Source organism: Corvus hawaiiensis, chromosome 11 (assembly GCF_020740725.1).
Source record: "Corvus hawaiiensis isolate bCorHaw1 chromosome 11, bCorHaw1.pri.cur, whole genome shotgun sequence".
Lineage (NCBI taxonomy): Eukaryota > Metazoa > Chordata > Aves > Passeriformes > Corvidae > Corvus > Corvus hawaiiensis.
The window spans coordinates 19,033,984-19,056,502 of NC_063223.1; the positions used below are offsets into that span (position 1 = coordinate 19,033,984).

At 53.2% G+C, this 22,519-nt stretch overlaps 1 protein-coding gene and 1 long non-coding RNA gene across 3 annotated transcripts in view; one reads left to right on the forward strand and one right to left on the reverse strand.

The window, feature by feature from the left end:
* Positions 1–22,519, reverse strand: part of CACNA2D2 (calcium voltage-gated channel auxiliary subunit alpha2delta 2) — a 212,370-nt gene that overhangs the window by 37,677 nt on the left and 152,174 nt on the right. For both annotated transcript variants that reach the window (XM_048315508.1, XM_048315509.1), the window contains exon 4: positions 5,325–5,384. In XM_048315508.1, coding sequence (XP_048171465.1) covers positions 5,325–5,384 — 60 coding nt within the window. The remainder of the gene's footprint in view (positions 1–5,324; positions 5,385–22,519) is intronic.
* Positions 195–20,838, forward strand: LOC125331478. The gene is made up of 4 exons (XR_007206067.1): positions 195–204; positions 5,588–5,594; positions 8,959–8,964; positions 20,650–20,838. It is a non-coding gene; the product is annotated as an uncharacterized LOC125331478 (long non-coding RNA).

A 22,519-nucleotide genomic window follows, 5' to 3' on the forward strand; every position in this document is an offset into this window, starting at 1 on the left:
CCTCGGAGGCTGCCTCAAATGCGGCACGGCCGCTGCTCCCCTCCACTGCACCCGGGTGCCACAGGGATGCCAGCACACACAGAGGCTGTTGGAGACCCCCCACCCTTCCAGGGATAGGGTGGGATGGGACAGGATGGGATGGGATGGGATGGGACAGGATGGGATGGGATGGGATGGGATGGGATGGGATGGGATGGGAAAGCAGTACTGAGAGGAAAGCCAGCAACCCCTACACCAAACCACTGCAGTCATTGGAGATGCCATGGGTGGCCCAGCCATCTTGCAGAGTGGGGGGTCAGGAAAGCCCCCTCAAGCCCCATCCTTGGTTTTTAAGAGGGAACAGCACCGACACAGGGGTTTTGTGAATGATTTTCTTGGTCTGCTTTTCAGCCAGACTGGCGCTACAGCAGCAAGGTTGGTGCTATAGCACAGTAATTCTCCGAGCGTAATGAAAGCTGACATTATATCAAACACAATAAAGACTCTCAGTTGATGGAGATCATTCCTGAACACACAAACCCATTAAACTGAAAAAAAAAAATATCAATTCTACACACTCGCCAGCCAAAAGAAAATGTGATTTGTTATCTAAAAGGGGGTTATAAACACAGCTTCAATGCACTTTCTGTGCTGTAATGAAAACTGGGTTTGAAATGGCAAGACGACTGCAAATTAGAGTATTTGATTTTATTTTCTAACTTTTTAGGTAAACCTTCTACAAGGGCAAGTGCAAGGTTACGGTGACAATCTTTCTGTTCTCAGCCGATAAGTAGGATCTGTAATTAAAGGAGGAGAAAAATGAAAGGAGGATAAGGAGCTGGCGTTCGCCCTTCTGATGCTGCTTTGAACACAAAGCCCTGCCTGCATGGCCGTGCCCAGCCCACGGGAACGGCTGCCAGGGCCCACACATGGCACGGCACGGAACAGCACGGCCGCTGCTTCCCTGCAGACACACACCCAGCAGTGCCAGATGGGGCAGCAGGATGGGGCAGCAGGATGGGGCAGGATCCTGCAGCCGGAGGGATGTGGCACCCAGGGCTGTATGGCCGTGGCTGGGCACCCAGCTGTGCTGCCATGTCCCCCTGCTTTATCCTGCACCTTTCCTGGGCGGTCAGGAGAGCAGTCTCTGTTATTCCTCCTGTCCATCCCCATTTGGCAAACAGCAATCCCCTTTTCCCTGGAGTTTCGTTTCTAATGGAGCTTGAAATTATCTGGGCTTTGTTATTTCTCACGTGCTTGCAGGCGGGGGTTACGGATGGAGGCAGCGGCGTGGGGCCGTCCAGCACTTGTGATCCCTCTGCCACCTCCACAAATGTCACCGCACCCCAAAACCACCTGGTGGCTAAACCCTGTCCCCAGCAGCTCCTACATCCACAGCTCAACGTATGGCTATTTTTCTTTTCCAAGGAGAAGAGGCCTGCTGGGCTCTGACCCTTCAAAGGGCCCTTTCCAACACCAAAAGGTGGAGAGATGTGGGAGGCAGGGGGGCAGCAGGCAGAGGAAGAGGGGAGCTTCCCAGTATAGTGATGGAAAATGCAGTGAGGAAGAGGACTGGGAGAAAAACAACAGTAATAAACATTTTATGAAGCAGAAAATGGCTTATAAAGAAGTCAACTTTTAAAGGCAATTTATATAATCCTGCCAAGCGCACATAAATGCAGGGATGGATCTTTGCAGTGCTGGAGTGGCCCTTAAAGGCACAAATAGCTCCAGCAGCCCCAGCAGACCGACACGTGGTGATGATGATGATGATGATGATGATGATGATGATGATGATGATGATTCCCTGGGATGCATTCCGTGGCTGGCAGTGCAGATCTGCACCTGTGATAGCATCCCCCAGGTCAGCATGGCCCCCACTCCCACACACCATGGGAGTGTGGGACACCTGAGACCCCGCTGATACTGCTGGGATGGGGCTGAAGGTCTGAAAAAGAACTGAAGGCACTGGAAAATTCGGGAGGAAAGCAGGACATGCAAATGGAGAAGAGCTGGGAGAACATGGCTGGGATGTCTGACAGGCCACATGGCAGCTTGTCAGTGAGGATGGATCCAAAGAATGGCAGCAAAAAACTCAACATGACCTTTCATTTTTATAGGTACTTTTGAAGGTCCCTTGCCCAAGCAGGGCAGCAAACAGAGGATGGAAACCTGGAAAACAGCACTGCAGTGTGGGCTGGAGTCCCGGCACCTCCATTTGCTGCTGGGAATGGTCTGCATGGGGAGGGCTCAGCCCCACTGCCACAACTGGGGGATAGGACTGGGGACACCCAGAGCAGGGGGACAGACCTGATGTGCCTTGAAGGACAAACCCTCATGGCCCTGCATGGAGTGAAGCCAGACTACCCCAGTGGACCTCTGGATAGAAGTCTGTAGGCCAGAAGATTCTCACTGGGAAAACTGCCAGGCCACTGCAAATTGGGAATTTTCTGTGATTTCTTACCATACCAGTGCCAGCTGGTTGCAGTGTCCCCTGATGGGAGCCCACTCTGGCAACAGGACCCAGCTCTCACCTTTCCAGAGCTCCGCCAGCCTTCTCCAGTGGGCAAATGTGCGTCCCTGAGAGACCCTCACTGTGCAGGCAGGGAGGGGCATGGTCTCTCCCCACAGTCTGTCTCGCTGCCCCCATCCCTGCCCACCATGCCACTCTGAGCCGCCACCCAGCCCTGAGGTACAACATGCTGGAGGGAACTCATGAGGAGTGCTCAGAGTATGGGTGACCTTGGGGCCAAGGCTACTTTTGATCAAGGAAAATGGTCCGATGTCCAGAATTGGGGACACAGCCCTGGCTTGGCACGGCTGGTAGACATGGGGGGCCTGAGGGTGGGCGAGCACAAGGAGCAGGGATGAAGCAGGACAGGATGAGGGGATTGTTTGGGGAACAGGGAGGCACTTTGCAAAGCCTCCTGAGGTGGGAGGCTGAACTCAGCTCCAGAAAGGCCAGTATTGCTGGCAGGTAGCTGGAAACACCAGAAAACAGCAAGGAAAAAGCAACTTTCCCTGTAGAGATGGATCGTGAGTGATTGCTGGCAGCAGCTCCCAGCCGCTCAGGCTTTTGCTCCTGCTTCATTTTCCCCTGGACTTCCATAGCAACCCATCTGCAGTGAGGTTTAATGGGGCTGCCATTAGCACTAATGCAGCGCAAACACTCAGCATCTGCCTCGCCTTTGGATGGAAACACAGAAATAACCGCGCTCGCCGCAATCTGTCATCGACTCCGGCGCGGGGTTAGGACGCGACACGCTGCGAGAGGAGGGGAGAGCTGCAGCCGGGAGGAACGAGCTGCTCGGTGGGAAGGGAGGAGAGGAGGAGCTGGGATGCTGTGCTGCCGCCTTCCCTGCCTGCTGCCCGTGCCAGCACTGGCAACAAGCTCTGGGCAGCCGCAGAGCCAGGGTCAGCGGTGCTGGCACGCGGGTCCGACCGTGCGCGGCCATTTCGTGGATGAAGGGCAGAAAAAGGAGGTTCAGTCCCGGCAGTGAGACACGGACACAGCCCCTCCATCCCTCTGCTCTGCTCGGGAGCTGAGGCTGGTGCAGGCAGGCAGGGCTGATGCCCAGCACCCTGGGGGCTGTGCACAGAGCTGGACCAGTCCATCAAGTGTCCCAGCCAGGCCTGGGCTGTCCTGATAAAGCTGCGCTGAGCTCTGCGGTGACGCATCGCTGCACATTGTTTCTGGGTGACTCGCTCCTAATTACCTTGATTAAGTGGTTGCAAACAGTGCTATTAAAAATATTTTTTTTCTATGAAAGTGGATTTCTGAAAGGTTTGTGCTGTGAATGGTAAAATGAGCCAAGAGCTCCCCAGCGCTGTAGATTTTCCCAGCATGTTTTGTGTCCTGACTGTTATTCCCCTGGCAGTGGAAGGCAGCCAGGTCTGGTTGGAGAAGGGGCTCTTTGGGGCTGCGAATAACCCCTGCAGCAGGAGCTCATCCCTGCATTCCAGAGGATGAGCAGAAGACCCAAAGACTGCTACAAAATGCAGTGACCTTGTGCCACCTCTGCCTGCCCTGCACATGCCTGGTCACAAGGCATCCAACCCTGGGCGCCAGTCCAGCATGGGGTGCACGGGGCCATCACAATGTCCCTGGGGTACCCACAGCCAAGCTTCAGGTGCTGCTCAGGGATGTGTTTCCTGACCCTGGAGGACACACGAAATTGGGTCAACACCAGGGATGGAGATGCCCGAAGCTCGCCCTACACTTCTCTCAGCTTTCCTTGGGAGCCCTGACCCGAGGTCCTGGTGTGGCACCAGCATTGGCATCAGCAGGTGCCTGCACCAAATCTCATTATTCTCTTCACCTCCTCTCCACTGGCCTCTTGGGAGGAGGTGATAGTAATTCACCAGTGCTCTCATGCAGACAGGAAGATCCCTGTGAGCTCATCCTGCTCCTTGGGTGCCTGTGGGACACAGAATCAGCCACCGGTGTCCACCCTATACTGGCCACACGGCAAACGAAAGCCAAGCAAGTCAACCCCTTGCCTTCTGTTCTGCTCCTCCCACCTCTTCCTCTCCACAACAAACCCTGGCGACCATCACCTATGGCAGGAAGATCTGCGTGAGCACCAGCAGCTCAGGCTGTGAAATACCCCCAAAACACACCAGCACAGCCTGGCAGTGGGGCTGTCCCCAGGCTGTCCCCTCAGACGCTGCAGGGAGTTCCTCAGAGCTGGGCAGGATGTGGCCCTACCCAAGAGGAAGGGGCTGGGTGGCTCAGGAGTATTTTTTAGTGCAGACTCCATTCGCACTGGGAGAAAAACAATCTTTCCTTCCTTTTGTATTGTGGTTATAATTTGAGAGCATTTCCAGACAGAATCCTTCAGGTTCCTGCTGAGTGCTATCACCACCAGAATTACAAAGTCAAATGCAATCATTAAACCCGCGTCTTCCCTCTCCCAGCCCAGATTGCTCCTTCCCCAGAAACAGCCCCCACCACAACTGCTGGCATGTGCCACAGATGAGCCACCACTGCTCTCACTCCATGCGAGCCCCCCTCGGCACCAAACCCAGTGGCTGCCGGAGATGGGGGGAGCAGGAGTCTCCTCAGCTGCCACCCCCTCAGAGCTGAGCTGTCAGTTTGACCTTCACCTCCTGCCTTCTCCTCACGATGTGTGCAGGCTGAGGCGAGGCTGCAAACCAGCCCAAAATCACTTCATTTGCCCTCATTAGCGGTGGCAGGCGGTGGGGCCAGGGCGTGCCGAGCACGGCATAGCCAGCAGCGACTCACGATGAAAACAAGAACATGGGCAAGGAGGGATGGGACAGTGACTCTGTGCCAAGAGTCATACCAAAGGAGGGAAGGGGTGGGAGTGCACATGGAGCCTTACCCGGATGTTGTCCTGCCAGTGGTGAGCCTTCTGGAATTTCTCTGCAGCGTTGGCAAGTCTCTGCAAAGCAAGTGGAAGAGGAGAAATGAGCCTAAGGAAAGCAAGAGGATCCAGGCATTGCCCACACCATCCCAGGACCACGGGTGCTGCCCCAGCACCCAGCATCCCTGTTTGGGGGTTCCTGCAGCAGCCCTCTGCTGCACTGGTAAGGGGGCAGGAGGAGGGACTGTGGGCAGCACCCTGGAAGGGTGTTCCAGGGACAGGGAGCCAGTGTTTCCTGCTTGCCCCTGCCTTTCCTGAAGCAAGCCAGTATCTCTAGAGGAATTGCTGCCACTTGAACTCAGCCAGGGCTGAGCCACTGCAGGTTGGCAGCTGTTGGCATCCCGCCGGAGCAGGGCAGGCTCTTGGTGCACGGGTCCCTGTACTGAAAGCCCCCAGCTCTGTGCAAAGCAGACCAGACCCTTCAAACATGCCCCAAAACCCCCTCAAAATGCCCCAGTGCTGGGGCCAAAGGTCCTTGATGTTGCCCACCCAGATTTAACCCCTTCATATACCCATGCCCACACTGGGGTAACCAGAGGAACCAGGATTTGCCAGAAGCAGGATGGGGTGATGCTCAGCACCAGGGCACCCTCACTGTATGCTCAGCCATGAAACCCCTCACCAGCACAGAGGGTGCAGCAGGGCAGGGCTGGAGACTGGGCAGACCCTGGGGTACTGCAGTGCCTGGAAGAAGCTGCAATCTGGCCTTCTGTGAAGCCAAAGGGGACACATGGCAAGAGCTCCAGGCTTTCCACAGGATCCTCTCTGCATCACTAAGAAAATAAAGCCTGGGGCAAAACGAGCACGTTTCCCTCCATCCCTTGACCAGCCCCAGGCACCCAGGGGTTTGTGGGCCTGGGGAGCTGCCTGCCAGGGCTGTACAACCTGATCAGCACCAGAACCCACTGGGAAGCAGCCTGGTGTCCTGAGCCAGCCCGCAGAGCCCAGGGCCATCCAGACCCCTGGGTGTCGGACACTCACTGCTAACAGGGGCACGGGGTTTATGTCTGGTCCTGCAGCACTCAGCACAGCCTGCTCCCCACCGGCCATCAGCTGTACAAGGCTCCCAGGGAACACACACTGCCAGGTCTCAGCTCCAGGGGGGCGAATCTGTACAGAGCTAACAGGCCACGAGGCTTTCGAGGCTGTGACAGTCCCTAGAGAGCTCCCTAGAGAGTTAGTGGGAGACACAGCAAGCAAAGATGTGCCTCACAGCACAGCCTCCTGCCTCGAAGGCTCCTCATTTCCCTGCAGATATATTTCCCTGCAGGGGGATGGACATGCTCTGCTCCATGCTAGTGGTGCTGGCAGCCAGAGAGAGGCGAGCCCTGGCTGTTTTCAGACACTGAATTGGCTGGGAGCAGGAAGGAGCATTGACAATGGGGTGACATCTTGGGCTAAATAACAACCCCAAATCACCCCCTGGGCAGCAGCACAGAGATTCACATAAAGAACACAAGATTCCAGTACTAGTACACACATGACTTCCATGCCATGAACCACAAATCCCAGGATGAAAAAGCATTCCTTTGCTCATCAGGGATGTGGCAGGCAGTGGGAGCCCACAGGGGCAGCGTGAAGTTCAGTGATACCCGTGGGAAATTATTTCCCCAGGGCCTGAACAGTGGCCAGCTCTAAGAGCACACGCACATACGAGCCCTGGGCACAGCCACAGGTCACAGCTGCTGTCCCCACTGTCACCAGTTTCTCCAGCACTCCCATCAGCACACAGGGATGCAAAATATCTCAGCCCTTCCAAATGGATGCTCAGGGGAAAGGAAATCCCCAGGTGCCACAGTGTCCCCACTGCCCATGCAGGAGAGTGGCAGCCCCAGCCCTGGCAGGGTGGCTCGAGCAGGGCCGTGGCAGCAGCTGCTGTATTTCTGTGAGCGTGGCAAAGCACAGGCACTCAAAAGTAAGGTGAAAGACATCACAGATCTGGCCCTCCCTAGCCCGAGAATGCAGCTTGTTCTTATCAGATGCAGGAAAACACGAATCCATCACTGCATAATCTCGGCATGTACTGGTCGAAACTTTCCTGTTTAATCTTTTCTCTTTCTCTTAATCTTGATTTCCAAACCAAAGTGCTTGCTTTCAGTGGCCAGTAGCCAAGGGGAAAGATCAGCTATCAGCTGAACACTGAAGCAAAATCCTTATGGCTCCAGTGGCAGGCAGAAGGGAATGGGAAACAACACGTGGCTGGACAGAAAAGCCAAGTGATATGAATTTTCAGGGCAGTTTTTCATGATCTCACCTGCACAGCCACATCCCCGCCCCCAAGAGCTGCCGAGAAAATCTGTGGCCCAATTCTGTACCTCTTCCCCTCAAGCTTTTGTGCTCTGTTTATATATTGAGATGGCTGATTAAAGACAAGCATTTATTCTGAGTCGCATTTAAGGCAGTGGTGATGAAATATGCATTTTTCTATACTTGATAAGAGTGTGTTTGTTTATTATGGGCTGGGGTAAGATTTATGGACATCTTTAACTATTCATCGCCTTGTGCGAAGCGCCTGGAGGGTTGCAAATGGTGCAGTAAGGGACGGCTACGCCCAGGAACGACACTTCGACAGAAGATATTTTTCCTCTGGAAAATGTCAATTTGTCAAAGTCAAACCAGACACAATTTTGGTTTAAAAAAAAAAAAGAAAAGGAAATCCAGATGTTCTTGTTTGATAAATAGCACGTTGCAGGAATTGGGGAGCGCACAGCGGGATTGCACAGCCACAGCAGGGTGCTGTGCTGGCTCCTGGCTGCCACCGGACATCCATCCAGGAGAAGTGCCCCCAGAGCCCTCCAGCTGCTGCTTCTGGAGCATTTTCCTTGCTAAAGACATTTCAGTCCCATGACCAAGATGGTGACTGGGAGGAGAGAGGGGCCAAGCAGGCAGCCAACCATCTCTGCTCTGCAACAGTGGATGCTTTGCTCGCCTCCATCCCTGTGCAGAGGCAGACCCGGAGCGATGCCATGTGGGGGCTCCCATGGGAGCCATCCTGTCACATCCCTGACTGGTGCTGGAGGCAGCCCATCCAGCCCCTGCCTGGAGATGGGCTGCTGACATGAACAGGATGGGTGATTGCTGGATTCAGGACCCTCCAAAACGGTGCCAATAAGAACAGGTCTCTCAAGGGGGCAATTTGGGACAGCAGGACCCGGAGTTGTTTGTTAGGGCAGGGTTTGTTGCTGCTCCTGCAAACCCCACTGACGGCTGCCCAGGGAAGGTGACGGGTCTGCCCGGAGCCACACGCTGCTGCAGGACGCCCCCATTAATGCCAAATGAGTTCATCATGAATAATGTTATTGTGATCGATACAGCTCAAGGATTATTTCTAATCCTTAATAATGATTAAACCATTATTTTTCAAGTGTTACAGGTCAATCAGATCAGCTCACGGTGTGCTGCGTGCAGGGACTGTGAGATGCCCGGGATGCAGGCAGTGCACCAGAGAGCCCGGCAGGATACAGGGCAGCCACCAAAACCTCTCCACATTTCAGACTTCGGGTTGTCAACTGTGGGGTTCAAACAGCAATAAAAATTAGAGGAATTACAAAAAATAAAGCATGGGTGTGAAATACCTGCAGATTTCCAGCAGGCTGTGGTGCAGAGACTGCCCTGGCGCTTTAAGGAGCATGGTTCTTTCCCCAGAAGTCACCCAGGGCTAAGGACAGGAGATTTAGAGGCTCAAAACACTGAATTGAAACGACTCTGAAGGTCATGAAAGGCCAGCAGGAGATTTGCAAGGGATTGGTGTCTGGAGATCCCGACAGCGGGGTGTGTGAGGGGGAAGGTGCTGCAAGAGCTTATCGTGCCCTGGCCTCATCTGTATTCCACCTGGAGCTCCTCTCTGCCTCGCTGCTCACCAGGGCAGATCCATCAGGAGCTCCCTGCTCAGCACGCCAGTTTGCCTGGGATTAAGGAGCCTCCAGGATGCCATGGACTCAGGATGGGCAGGTGGCAGCAAAGGTGGCACGGCTGGGCACGTGCCCTCCCTCCCAAAAGCTGTGCAGGAAAGGAAAGGGGCAACAAGGTGGACTAGCATCCGTCTGCCCAGAGGACGGCAACTCCAGACACATGGCTGCTGCTTTTCCCTGGCTTTGCTCCAGGACCTTGCTCTTCAGCCCGATGCCCCACAAGCTCACTCGCCCCACTCTGAGCACGGCTCACCCACATGTGCTCATCCCCAGCAGCACCTTCTGGGCACAGCTGGTCTGATGCCCTGAAACTGCTGGGGGTGTGGTGGTGGGGAATGCTCGGAGCACCAGAGCTGGCACAGGCAGGGACCATGACCTCCCCTCTAGAGGAGGGGACCACCCCTGCTGTTGGCATCCCCACTGCTCGAGGGGCCAGCATGCAGGAGGACTGATTGTCTCTGATAGAGCAGGCACCCAAGGGTGATGCTCACCTCCTCTCTGCCACCCCTTCTCCCCCATCACACCCGGGGCTATCCTGCATTGCTCTGATATTTTTACACAGACTCTTTCCAAAGGAAACTGGTCCAGTGATTTACTAAATCTCTTCTCCAGCCCCACCATGGCAATAAGCATGCCCTGGCTGCTCCTGCCTCAGTCAGACCAGTGGGTTTAACTTGGGAAGCAGCAGAGCAGAGCCCAGAGAGGCCAAAGACCAAGGTTGGATTTATAAAACAGGATTACAGCAAACACTCTGCAGAGGGAGACTGAGCAGCCCTGTGTAGCAGCAGCAATGCCACTCCTGTGTCCAAGCCTCCACACAGGTGCCCCAAGCCTATGTCGATGCTGGGGGATGCTCCTCAGACAGTCTGGGATGGTGTTCCTGGCTTCTCCCCACAGCCAGCATGGAAGCCCCAGCAAAGGCCCATCACATAGCAGCTGTGTGTGCCCAGGGATATTTGTTCCGAGGGAGAGCTGCTCCTGCTAAGCCTTCATTTAACTCCCTCAGTGAGGCTCTTATCACCCTCATCACAGCGCCTTCCCCAAGGCTCTGAAGTGCGTTAACCTCCCGCAGCCCAGCACACAGCTGGGAAGAGGGGAGATCTCTGCTGGAGATTCAAACAGCCCTGTGCTGCCAGGCCAGGAAGTGCCATGCAGCATCACACCTTCCAGCTGTCCTCCCACAGCAGCAAAATGCCAGTGAAGGGTTAAGGCAAGAAGGTGAAAACCAAACGCACATGACAAAGCCAAGGAACTGAAGCCCTAGGCAGGAACATCCCCCAGGAGCTGGTATTGCAGCTCTTGCTCCTCCATAATGAAGGAATAAGGATGGCACAAGCCCTCTCCTCTGGTACCAACCCTCTTCCATGGCCTCACCTGTCACTGCAGAGCATCTGGAAAGGCAAAAGCCCATTCCATGTGTTTCACATGTCTCCATCCTTTCTGCCTGCATGCATCAGGGCAGAGGGCACCATCTCATGGTCCTACCTCCTGCCACCAGCTCCAGGATGCCTCCACTGCAGCTCTCCCTCTCATCCCCAGCACATCCTCTCCCCATTCACAGAATTCACCCCTAAGCAAACCCTACCAACAGCGCGCGCGTCGCCATCAAAAAATGATCAACCAGCGACAAAAGACAACAACCCCCTTATGTACACACAGGGAATATAAATCTTGAGTAAACACTGTAAAGCAGCGAAGCATCTCATCCTGTAATAATCTCCGAGACAGTTGATCCCAGGGCTCTTATTACCCCCACAGCCGTCATCTGAAATCCAGTCGGCAGCAGGCTCAGCCACGGCTCAGTATTGATCATGGAGGCAGCTTCAAATATGCTGCGGCATTTTTCTTTCAAAGCACTAACTTGTTTGTCGATAACTCCCTTGCCTGTGTGGAAGCAGAGGGATGGATAGAGCCCGTCTCTGTTCCTTTTGTGCCTGGATCCAGCCTGTGCACGAGGGAGGATGGGGCTGGAACCAGCACTGGCTGCTACCATTCTCCTGCTCATGGGAGGGCAAATAAAGCCGCAGTGACTAGCAAAGAGCACGTGGTAAATCCTCCAAGGGCTCCCAGCCCTCGGTTCTGTACCAGCTGGTGCTCGCTGCTGGGGTCTGGCAGGGCAGGGAGCAGGGACACCTCTGCAGAGCCAGCCCTGCCATCAGTGAGGTCTCAAGTGCAAACCTGGAGCTAAACCAGAGCCAGAGTTGCTGCAGACCTCACATGGGACAGTGGCACAGCCAGTACCTGGCACTGGGGGCCTGGAATGAACCCCAGAGCCACAACTTCCATCATTTTACTGAGCACCTCAGTAACTCATGGCTCTGCAGGCCAGCAGCATGTGGCTCTTGTTCCCCTGTCAGCATCTCTTGCTTCTCCTTCATCTCCAGAGCCACAATTTTTACCAATAGGAAACACCATCACTATCCCAACAACCACAGGGAGGGGAGAAATGAAACATTCCAAGAAGAGAGGTACCAATGTCTTTGCAGAGATGGTGAGGAAAGGGAGAGTGTCGCTGCTCAGGGTGTTTCTCCTACCCCAAAATATTGCTCATGTCTCCAGAAGAGCTTATCTTCCTACAAACGGCAAAGCACCAAGGGCAAAAGGAGAGTGCAGAGAACCAGGTGTCCTGTGGCATGAGCTGTGCCTGGTGCTCTCTTCAGCCCTTCTTCCCTTGCAGAAAAGCCTCTCTCTGTCACTCTTCTCCTGGAGTTCCTGTCCTCCATGAGGGTGGACACTTACTTTTCAAAATCACAAGCAGAGAGCAGCTCTGCCCCTGCTCCCTGTCACTCAGGAGGGGAGGAGGAGGGCAGGGGCACTGTGCCCTGTGAACCCATGGGTACACTTGCCCCTGCCCTGGACCAGCAATAGCAAAACCTCAGCTCAGCTGCTCAGACCCTCCTCGGCTCCTGCCCCATCCCTCCTGGGGGAGGAAGGGCACTCACGAGGGTGCAGGATCTGCCCCACCTCTATTAGCAGTGAGACAGAGCTGTGGGATGCAGGATGGAGAGATGAGGCCAGGAACAGGTGCAGGCAGGTTTGGCCTCTCTCACTGTCCCCTTCCTCTGAGCGGAGTCAGCAGAAGGAGCATTTGGCCACACTGGCATTGCCTCATCCCGCATCCTCCTGCCTTTCACCCTGGACATATGGCAGCAAACTTTGCTCTTGCATTAGAGATGACTTTAAACAGTACTGCTAAATGTCATCATGCTAAAGTCCTGCTGGAAGGTGCTGCTGTCTGGCGTTGGGACAGCAAAGGTGGTCCCCTGGGAAGCCAAACCAGGCACACTTGCCTCCTCTGCTTAGGATATGCGAAAAATCATTTTTCTCCATCCCCTTTGCCACACTATTTGCAGTCATGGTAGCCTTCTGCATATTCTGTAGCTGATGGAGAGGAAAGCAAGGACCTCTGCTCTGAGATCCCAGCATTCAGCCAGAGGAGAGCCAAGCAGCAGTATTCAGCTGTCCTGTGACAGCACAGCTCTCCAAGCTGTCCGTGCCCAGCAACTTTAAATGGTGCTCATTTCACACCTCTCGCTCTCTTTTGGAGCACCAGCTCACAGGATGAGCAAGGCAGAGGAAGCCCAGTCTGTTCCTGATGGAAGTTCCCACCACCTCCACAGTAGTCTGACCAGTAAAAGTCTTAAATTCTGGCTGTCCAGGAAGAAAGTCTCTCTTGGAGTGAAGCTGGAATATTGGTGGCTACTTCCCAGGAGGTGCTGAAGAGCTGGGGCATGTCAGCAGCATCCCAGAGGGGCGATGGGTACAAACCACCCATGAAATGTGGCTCCAGAGTTGTTTTTTGGTTGTGGGTGGGACAGATGTGTCCCAGCAGTGTCAGGGCTGCCCATTCCAATCCAAGTGCCTCCGTGGTGGGCTGCCAGGCTAAAAGCCTGGTAGGTGCCGCTACCCACAGCTCTTATCACTGTGTGCTTTGGGGACAGTTCCTGCCAGGGTCCTGCCATGTGCTGGGAGACAGCAGCAGGGACAGGGTGGGCGAGTTACTGGGCACAAACACAGCATCCTGGCACAGTGCAGCACGTCTGACAGGGCTCTGCCACGACTGGAAGGGCTTGGGGACTCTCCTGCTGGGTGACAAGCAGCTGCTTGCTGCACAATAAGGTTTCAGATGACCAGAAATAATTCAGGTCAAGATGCATTTTCTGGAAGGTCAGAGCTGGGAAATGTGACAGCAGGCGATTCACCAAGCTGTGGAGGAGGAGATGGTGCTGCCCTGGGCTCCTTCCATCTCCTTCTCCCCCCATACCAGCGTGCTGTGGCTCCCATGGGATGGGTGACTGGAGGGACATGGCTCCCACAAAGGATTTTGGAAGATGACCCCTTCCAGCATGAGGTCCCAGGGCAGGCTCAGCTTCTGCAGTGCTGGAAGGGTCAGCATGTTAATCACCATCTCAGCCCACTGCTCCGGCCCCGTCTCCTCCCAAATATACTCCAAACATTCAAACAAACGGTGCTCCCTAAACCACACTTAAATATCCTGTGGCCCTCCTGCTATGATCATCAAGAAGGACTTGTCACAGTTCAAAATCCGTTAAAATAACCACAAGGCATTTCAGCAGCAATTATAAGAGACAGTTGCACTTAAAAATCAATTTTACTTAGAGCTTGGAGGAACAGGGTTTTTTAAAAATAAAGGGGAAAAAAAAGGAAGTGATACAGCTTGTCACTTGGGCAGGAGAAGGAGGAATTTGCCTGGTCAGGTCTTAGAAACCAGAGTCTTCAAAGAAAAAAAAAAATTCCTTCCTTATCATTATCCTTGTGTATTTTGGAGAAATAAGTCCCATGTGAAGATGAGAAGAAGTTCAAGGAGTGGCTCTCCCTTCCCTGCGGTTCCCTACATGGTGCCAACAACATAGAAGCTCCTGTGAGATGCAGGAGGACATCCCTGCAAACCCAAAATGCAGCCTGCATCCTGGCAGGCCCCTGACTCCCTGCTCCATGGGCATGAAGCCTTTCGTGCCTTTGAAATCCTCCCCTTTAGCTCTTCGCCTTTCATTCAAGAGGAGGCTGTTGAAAGTTTGTACTGGAAACCACTTACAATCGATTTATTTTAAGGCATCACCTCTTGCTGCGCTGTGATGTGCGAGCTTTAAAAAGCACCTCGTTTATTATCTGCTGCCACGTGGGGATTTCCATGTGGCACATCCCGGCGCAGCCAGAGCTCCTCCGCTAGCGGGATTTTATGCTAAGGCAGATTTTCAACGTGCACAAATTCCCACAAGAGTGCCCCAAAATACCACCACCCCAGAACCCTGGCAAACCCCGAGAGAAACCCCCAAAACTTGCCCACGTGAAACCCTCCAGGGACACATGTGACATCTTTCTGATGTCCTCCAGTGCCAGCAGCCGCAGCCTGAGAGGGGTCGGACACACTGAGCAGTTCCTCAGGCCCCTGCTGCCACTGTAGTAGGAACATGAGCAGAGCAGTTGACAGTGTCAGTTTTAAACACCAAAAAAAAGCAACTGCAGTGCAAAAAGTCATAAAAAGGAATTTTAGTGGTATTTTACTCTAAAAACAAGGACAATAGTTGGAACCAGCTATGCTCAAATTTTCAGAAAAACAGCAAAGAAGCCCCAGCGGCTCCAGGTGGGGTGGGGAAATTTCAGGGAGGTGGAAGTGAGCAAGTTCAGGAGGCCACCAAATGGCTGTTCCCAATGTGACTGCTCACAGTGACCTCAACACTCATCCTTCTCAACGAGAAGGACTCAAAGCACATGTCCTGAAACCAGGACAACTTATCACTACACACATTTTTTGGGCTTTGTCTCAGGCAGAATTAATAAAGACATGTCCTCACTGCAGACCAGCCCCCTGAGAAGCCTCTCCCTTCCCTGAGGCACGTGGCTCCAGCACAGATGAAGACCCTACATCCCTTCTGTGGGGTCTGTGTTTGTGGGGAGAAATCCTTCCCAGCTCAGGTTTTCCCTGTGACCACGCTGGGCTGATGCAGAAGCTCCCCAAGGGAACCTGCAGTGCCCTTCCCTCTGTCCTGCTCCAGGAACACGTTCTGCTGTTTCTGTTAAACCCAAAATTCAAGGCAACTTGACACTTTCTGTTATAAAGACCGAGGTGGGGGAGGAGAAAGCATGGAGGAGCTTCCCTAAGGGAAAAGCCATCAAGTGGAACAAGTTTTCAACAACTACACGTTTCTTGACCTTTTCCACAGTCATATCTTTAATGTTTCATGGATGGATTTGATAAAAAGAAAAAATTAATAAAATAGATTTCATTTTTAAAAAAAGGTCAGGACATGTGTTACAGGGAAAAACTCATTTAGGTCCCTACCTGATGCCAAGGAGCCCTCCCCTGCCTCCCACACAGGGCACTCCAGCCCAGGCATCCACCTCCCCACCTTCCTTTTCATCATATTCAGGGTTTGATCTCTTCTGGACTTTTCCTTCCCCTGCTAGCACAGAGTCAGGTACCATAAGCATTCAGAGATGCTGACAAATGCTTGGGAGTTACAAATATTTGGTGGGATGTTGCACATCTAACCTGGAGAGGTCACTCTAACCAGTGAGCTCGAACGTGGAGAGGATGCTTGTCCAACCTCCAGCACAGCTCTTCTACCTGCAGCTGCTCAACCTTGAGCCCAAAGTTCTCCCCAAACATCTTGACAGATGTTGAGGCTGTTGTCATGCCCAAGCCATGTGCAGCAGAATGACCAACATTTGCACTCTTGTTCATCATTTCATGGCTCCTGCACCCACCCCATGAGCATCACCCCATGGATATCACCCCCCTTATCCCTGTCTGTGGAAATGAACGTGGATCCCATCTGCTGTGTCTGAGCGCGGGCTTGTCAAGAGCAAGCAAAGCAAAATAAATTCCCCAAGCACAGAGCCAATTCCTGCTGATCAAGATGTTTTAAAAAATAAATAGTATTTAATAGCAGCTCCATCCTGGCTGGCCCAGCGGATGTTCCCAGAGACTCGGAAACAAAAGCAGCTATGGACATTTCTATTATTAAGCCCACTCTGCAATTAGAGCAGACTTCTGTCCAGCTTCTGCCTCTTTTCACCACTCCCTCTTTTTTTTTTTTTTTTTAATTCACTAAGAACAAAATATTATTCATCAAAGTTTGCAAAAAAACCCCTGCGAATGGCTGCGATAACATCATACTAAGTTATTAAGTGGTGACAATGGGGGACAATTACAGTATACAGTCCATTATACAGCGCTGCCGTCGGGATGAATCAAAGTGAAACACCCTGTGAATGGCGAGGAGCTTATTAACAGGAACATTGGTGTGCCAGAGCATAATACCTGCATTCAGCCCCAGAGTTAGTGCTGAGCTGCTGCCGGCAGGGACTGCGGAGGAAAGCGGTGGAAAGGGCTGGCAGCTCCACTGCACTGCTCGAGGCATCAGCCCCATGGAGTGATCCTCAGTGCTTAATTACCGAAAAAGGGCAAAATCTCAGTCCTGGGCCACCACCATGCAGTGTCTCCCCCTCTAAATCTGCTTCTGGAAGGCTCTGAAGATTTTTGCAACGGCTCAGCAAAACACAAGCAGACAAGGATTTCCCTCAGCTCCCACCAGGATCAGGAGCATCCTCTGTGCTCACCAGAACCCCAGAGATAGGGTATCTCTAGTGGACTATTCCACCACTATCAGCAAGTCTCTGCAGGTCCCACTCAGAGGTGTTGGGCACATCCCAGGCTCCCTTTCCCCATCACCTGAGGCTGCCCCTTGCCTGCAGCAGCAGGTGAGGTGGGCCATAATGCTGGGAGATACATGAACTAAACTATCTGTGAAAATTCTCTTTGTTGAGAAGAGAAACAAGTAAGCAAGCTGCAGGCCTTCTTCCAGAGCACAGCAGCAAAATTCCTAGGTCTGGGTGTGCTCCAGGACTAACCTGTGGGAAGAGCTGGTTTTATGCTCTTCCTCCCAGGCTCTGCAGCCCCCTCACACCTGGTACAGTTCGGATGGGTCCTGTCCCTTCCCTCTCTGCTGGCCTGAATTCTTGCCAGCGGTGAAACCCTGTGCTGGGTTTCCTGCTGCTCCAGCAGCTCTGGTTTGCTCCTTCTAAGATGTTATTTTTACACTTCCCTTAAAATACAACACTAAGAGAGGCTTCTTGACTATATTAACATTAGGAATCTAATCAGCAATCAGACAGCTCATAATTTTCTGATTAGCTCTGATTATACTCAATCTTTAGGAATGGAAAAAAAAAGAGGGAAAGAGGAAAAAAAAACTTAGAAGGAAAAATATAAAAATATTCTCTGCTCAGTTTTCCCACCCTGATTCCCTTGACGAGGCACAGAGTCATAGGAACAGCTCTGCTGTTCCCAGCTAAGAAGGAACAGTGCCACAGTGACCTGCTAAGACAGTGTTGGCCAATAACCTGGTGCCATCACACTGCTGATCATCATCCTTCCAGGCTTGGCTGGGATATTGTCCTGGAAAAGGGCTGCTCAGAGAATGGAGACGACATCAAGGGTGCCAGAGTGGCTGACAAACCCAGAGGAGTGTTGTGAGCTCTGCTCTCAGGCTAAACACCTCCAACAGTCTGCTAAAAGACAGGGTAAAATGATGCCATGGAGAAAGGAAATGATGTGTGTGTATCCAGCTGGCTTCAGCCTGGAAAATGGAATCTCTCCAGGTGATGATGATGAGGAGGAGGAGGCTGAAGAACTTTGTGAGATGAGGTCATGGCCACACACTGGCTTGGCAGGAGACGATTGGTGCTTTGTGGCAGCCCAGAGAGAAAGATCCCAAGGATTCAGGATCTGAGGACTGCCAGAAGGTGGGAGGAAAATGGGCACATGGCCTGAAGCCCCTGGGTAGGAGCAGAGGATGCCCCAGCAGGCAGATTTACCTGCAGACCAGGCGGCAGGAGCAGGAATGGCATCTCCTCTGAGCATCTCCAGCATCCTACAACAGCAGGGCTTTTGTGAAGGAGGAGAAAGGGATGTCCTGGTGCTGAGCCTCACAGCTGCAGCCAGGAGGAAGGAAACTGAGGAACAAGCCAGAGAAAGGAGATCTAAACCAACCTCTCTAACAGAGTTAATCACTCGCGTGCGCTCTGTGTAGGAGATTCACTCCTGACTGCAGCAAGCGATCAGCTGATGCTGTGAAGCATGAGATTTAATTATTTGTATCATAGCCATGGCTTGCATAACTACAAATGATATTAATGGTGATAAAATTGTCCAGCTGGCTCTTCAAACCCATCACCACCCCGACTCGCTACCTCCCACGGCAGGCCTGTGCTGCCTTGCAGGGACCGCTCGCACCGCGGCACAGCCGGCGGCAGAGCCCATCCACCCGACAGACACCATCTGGAGCGACCATCCCATGTCCACACAGGATGGCTGAGCATGGAGCACGTGCTTTGTGTCTTGAAGACAGCCTCGATAACAAGAGGTGCTCTGTCAGAGACTGCCTGGCTCTGTATTTGCAGCAGCGCAGCTGAACCTCTGCAGAGCCTCACGCCTGCTCGCAGGCCGGGCAGACGCTTTGCTGGGGAGGAGAGAGCAGCCCCATCTCGCTCCAAGCTGCTCACTGCTCCAGGCTGCTCCTCAGAGCTGCCAGGAAAAGCACTGCTCCTCACCTGGTCAAACCAAACGGGTTATAAAGATCTGCGCTAAGCAATTAACCAGCTAAAAACCAGCAAAGTAAAGTAGAACAGAACAGCTTGGGTGGAAGTGACCTGTCCAACTGCAAGGCTAAGGGACACCTGCCCACTTTAAATCCAAAGAATTCAACTGTCAGAGCAAATGGCCCAGGTCAGAGCAGAGCAGCCACAGTGCCCCCAGCAGTCTGACACCACACTCCTGTAGAATTCCTTGGCTGAGGTCTTCAGTCACTTTTACCATGACTTCAAAGAAAAAAGCTTGAAAATCCCTGCTTGAACTAAACTGTGGAGAAGGAGAAGGTGCAAACAACCCAGGGCTTGGCTCTCCCAACCTGCTTCACCACAGCATCCCAAGTGGACAATGGGGTCACCCTATCCCCTTCCAGCCCAGCAAAGCAGGTGAGGCCCAGGAGGAGATTGTACCTGCACTGGAGATAACACAGAGAGGATGATCCCTTTCATGTGCTGGGACTCAAGCCCTGGTGTCTCCTGTAGCAGATGCAGTACTCAGCATCCACATACACCCAGTGGGACTCTCTTACTGAACTATCTCAGTGCACACACTAAAACCCACCCCAGTTCACGTGGACAGAAGTCCCCACTCCCCACTCTGCATAAGTCTCCTCCTCACTTTCCAGCCACAACCACAGAGTTCTCTGTCATGAAGTGACTGCCAGAGCTGTAATTACTTTGAGGTGACCTCTAGGAAAAAAAAAGTTCAAGTTTAAAAAGAAAATCTCTCTGGTTAATGCTATGCAAATTGCCAGCGAGGCAATCAGGCTGACTTTTAAACACTGGCCCCTGTCGAAGGGCTCACAAGACAGTCTTATTGTCTTGCTATCAATTTGCATCTCATTACCCACAATGCGCCTCTGGTTGCAGGTAACCTTTTGGGGAACACGCCGCGGTGGCGAGGAGCCCAGGGACAATGTGGTCACTCCTGTTTGCAAAGCTTTCGTGTGGCCCAGCACCCAAAATGCGATGGGCGAGGGGCCAGGTCACTGCCAGCCACCTGCTGACCTTCTGCCAGACACTGTGACCTTGTGCCACTTCCTCCACCTCCTCTCAGGGCTCTGCCCGTGCTGGCTGTCCCATGGACACAGGCACAATGTGTGTCCTTCCCACCGGGCTCACCAGCCCCCATGGTTCCCAGAGGCTGTGCAGTAGCAGTTTGTCTCCACCCGGCTGATGAAGGCCATTCAAAATGTTTCTGAGAGTCTTTGCACGCTTTTGCACATCTCTGCCAACCCTCCCCACCTTGGGGAGATGGTACCAAAATAGCATTTTTTGATAGGAAGGAAATCTGCCGTGTCCTTGTCCTCAGCCTGCTCCTGCTTCTCCGGCCTCCCCAGCCTCTGCGGCAGTCTCCCACACCAGGTGCCTCCACCCTCTTCTCCATCCCCACCAATTTGGGGTGAAAAAACAAAGTTCTCTGCAATCATCTCACCTACATGATGCCCTGACCAAGCTGTCCTCGACATGCTGCTGCAGGGAGGCTGCCAGGCCCCATCCCACGTTACGTGTCTGCACCCCACTGCCACCTGCAACAAGGACCTTTTGCTCCCCAAGACTGGAGCAAGCTACAGGTCTCCATGTCCCCTTCTGTAAGGTCATTCATCCAGCTCAAGCAGCCAGCATGGGGACCCTACCTCCAGGATGCTCACCCTGTGCACGCTGCCTTGGGTACCTCTGCAGCCAGGTCAGGCAGTGGCTGGAAAGGTGCCCAGTGGAAAAGGACCTGGGGGTGCTGGTCAACAGCAGCTGACCATGAGCCCATGTGGGCAAGAAGGCCAACGGCAACTGGCTTAGATCAGCAACAGTGTGGTCAGCAGGACCAGGGCAGTGACTGTCCCCCTGCATTGGGCACTGGTGAGGCCACACCTTGAATCCTGGGTTCAGTTTTGGGCTCCTGATGACAAGAAAGACAGTGAGGGACTGCATCATGTTCAGAGAACGGCAATGGAGCTGGGGAAGGGTCTGGTGCACAAGTCCTGTGAGGAGTGGCTGAGGGAGCTGGGGGAGCTTAGCCTGGAGAAAAGGAGGCTCAGAGGGGTCCTTCTCACTCTCTACAACTACCTGAAAGTTCTAAACAGGTGGTTGTTGGTTTCCTTGCCCAAGGAACAAGCAATAGGACAAGAGGAAATGGCCTCAAGTTGTGTCAGGGCAGGCTTAGATTGGATATTAGGAAAAAATTCTGCATTAAAAGGGCTGTTAAGCACTGGAACGGGCTGCCCAGGGAAGTGGCTGGGTTACCATCTCTGGAGGGATTTAGCAGATAGTAGATATGGCACTTGGGGACGTGGCTTAGTTGTGAATATGGTGGTGGTCAGGTTAGAGTTTGGACTCTGATCTTAGAGCTCTTCTCCAACCTAATTGATTTTACGGTCCAGCCAAACTTCTGACACAGCACAAACGTCCCCCTGCCCTGCCAGACCCTGCCAGACCCTGCCAGCAGCATCCCCACCTCCTCCTGCCCCCAGGGTCGGCTCAGCCAAGAGGACCTCCCTTGACAGCCCTGTCCTCTCTGCAGAAGCAGCAACAGCAGCAGCCAGGGTCTCACTCGCTCTGTTTTCCTTCTCTCCATGAACTCTGCAGTGTGAGAGCTCCCCGGGGAAGTGCAGAACTGCTCTGCCCTGCCTTTGGCAGTCTCCTGCACTGCCCAGCTCCCCGGTACCAGCCTGGCACGGCCGTGTTGCTAAGCGCTGCCAGGGCCCTCTGCCAGTGCCATCTCCGCCACCACGGCCAGAGGTGCCAAGGCAACAAAGGGATTTCTAACAGGCGAGAGAGCACCACTGCGAGGAAGAAAACCCAACTGCTTCAAATCCTCCTGAATAATGGTGCTGCCTCCCTGCTGCTCAAATCAGACGCAGCACATTGTTGTTACGATAACTAAATACAGATGATTTGAACAGCTGGAAATGCAGCAACAATATTTAAAAGAGGTTTTTTAAAAAAATGGTTGGTCTTTTATTCAATAATGGTAATGGGCTTTTTAGTGTTGTTATTATTTTTGATTTTAAAGGCACAAGGTGCCCTAGTCTGGTGTCTTTGCACGGTGCTGTCAGGCTGTGAAGCCGGCTCTCGCCTGGTGATGGCAGGGAATAACTCCGAGACATTTGAATAACACCCAGACATGGGGCTGACAGAGGCATGGAAATCACAGCTCGTGCTCCAGCACTCTGCTCAGCCCTGCACCTCACTGACAGGATCCAAAGGTGCAAAACCCAAAGGTGCTGCAGGGGAGCAGCGGTAACCAGGCAGCAGTAACAGCAGCAGTGCCAGCTCCATGCCCACTGAAGGGGAGGACTGGAGGTAGCTGTGGCTGTTATCAGCTCACACCCTCAGATACCAGAGCCCTTTCACCCTTAGAGCAAGGGAAAGCACTCAGTTATCTTCAGCTCCATGCTGATAACAGGCAGGAGGTGTTAGAGGAACCAAAGTGCTGGAGAGGGGGGTTGGAAATGTGCTGGAATGAAAAGAAACCTCCAGAACCAGGGCAGCCAGGCCTCACTTGCCCACACAGAAATGCAGGTAGTGACTGCACCTCTCTGGGTGCCATGGTCAGGCTTTATGAAGCATCTGGATGAGACACAGTGAGTCAGTGATGGCTGATGGGACACACAGTTCCCAATGTCCCACATA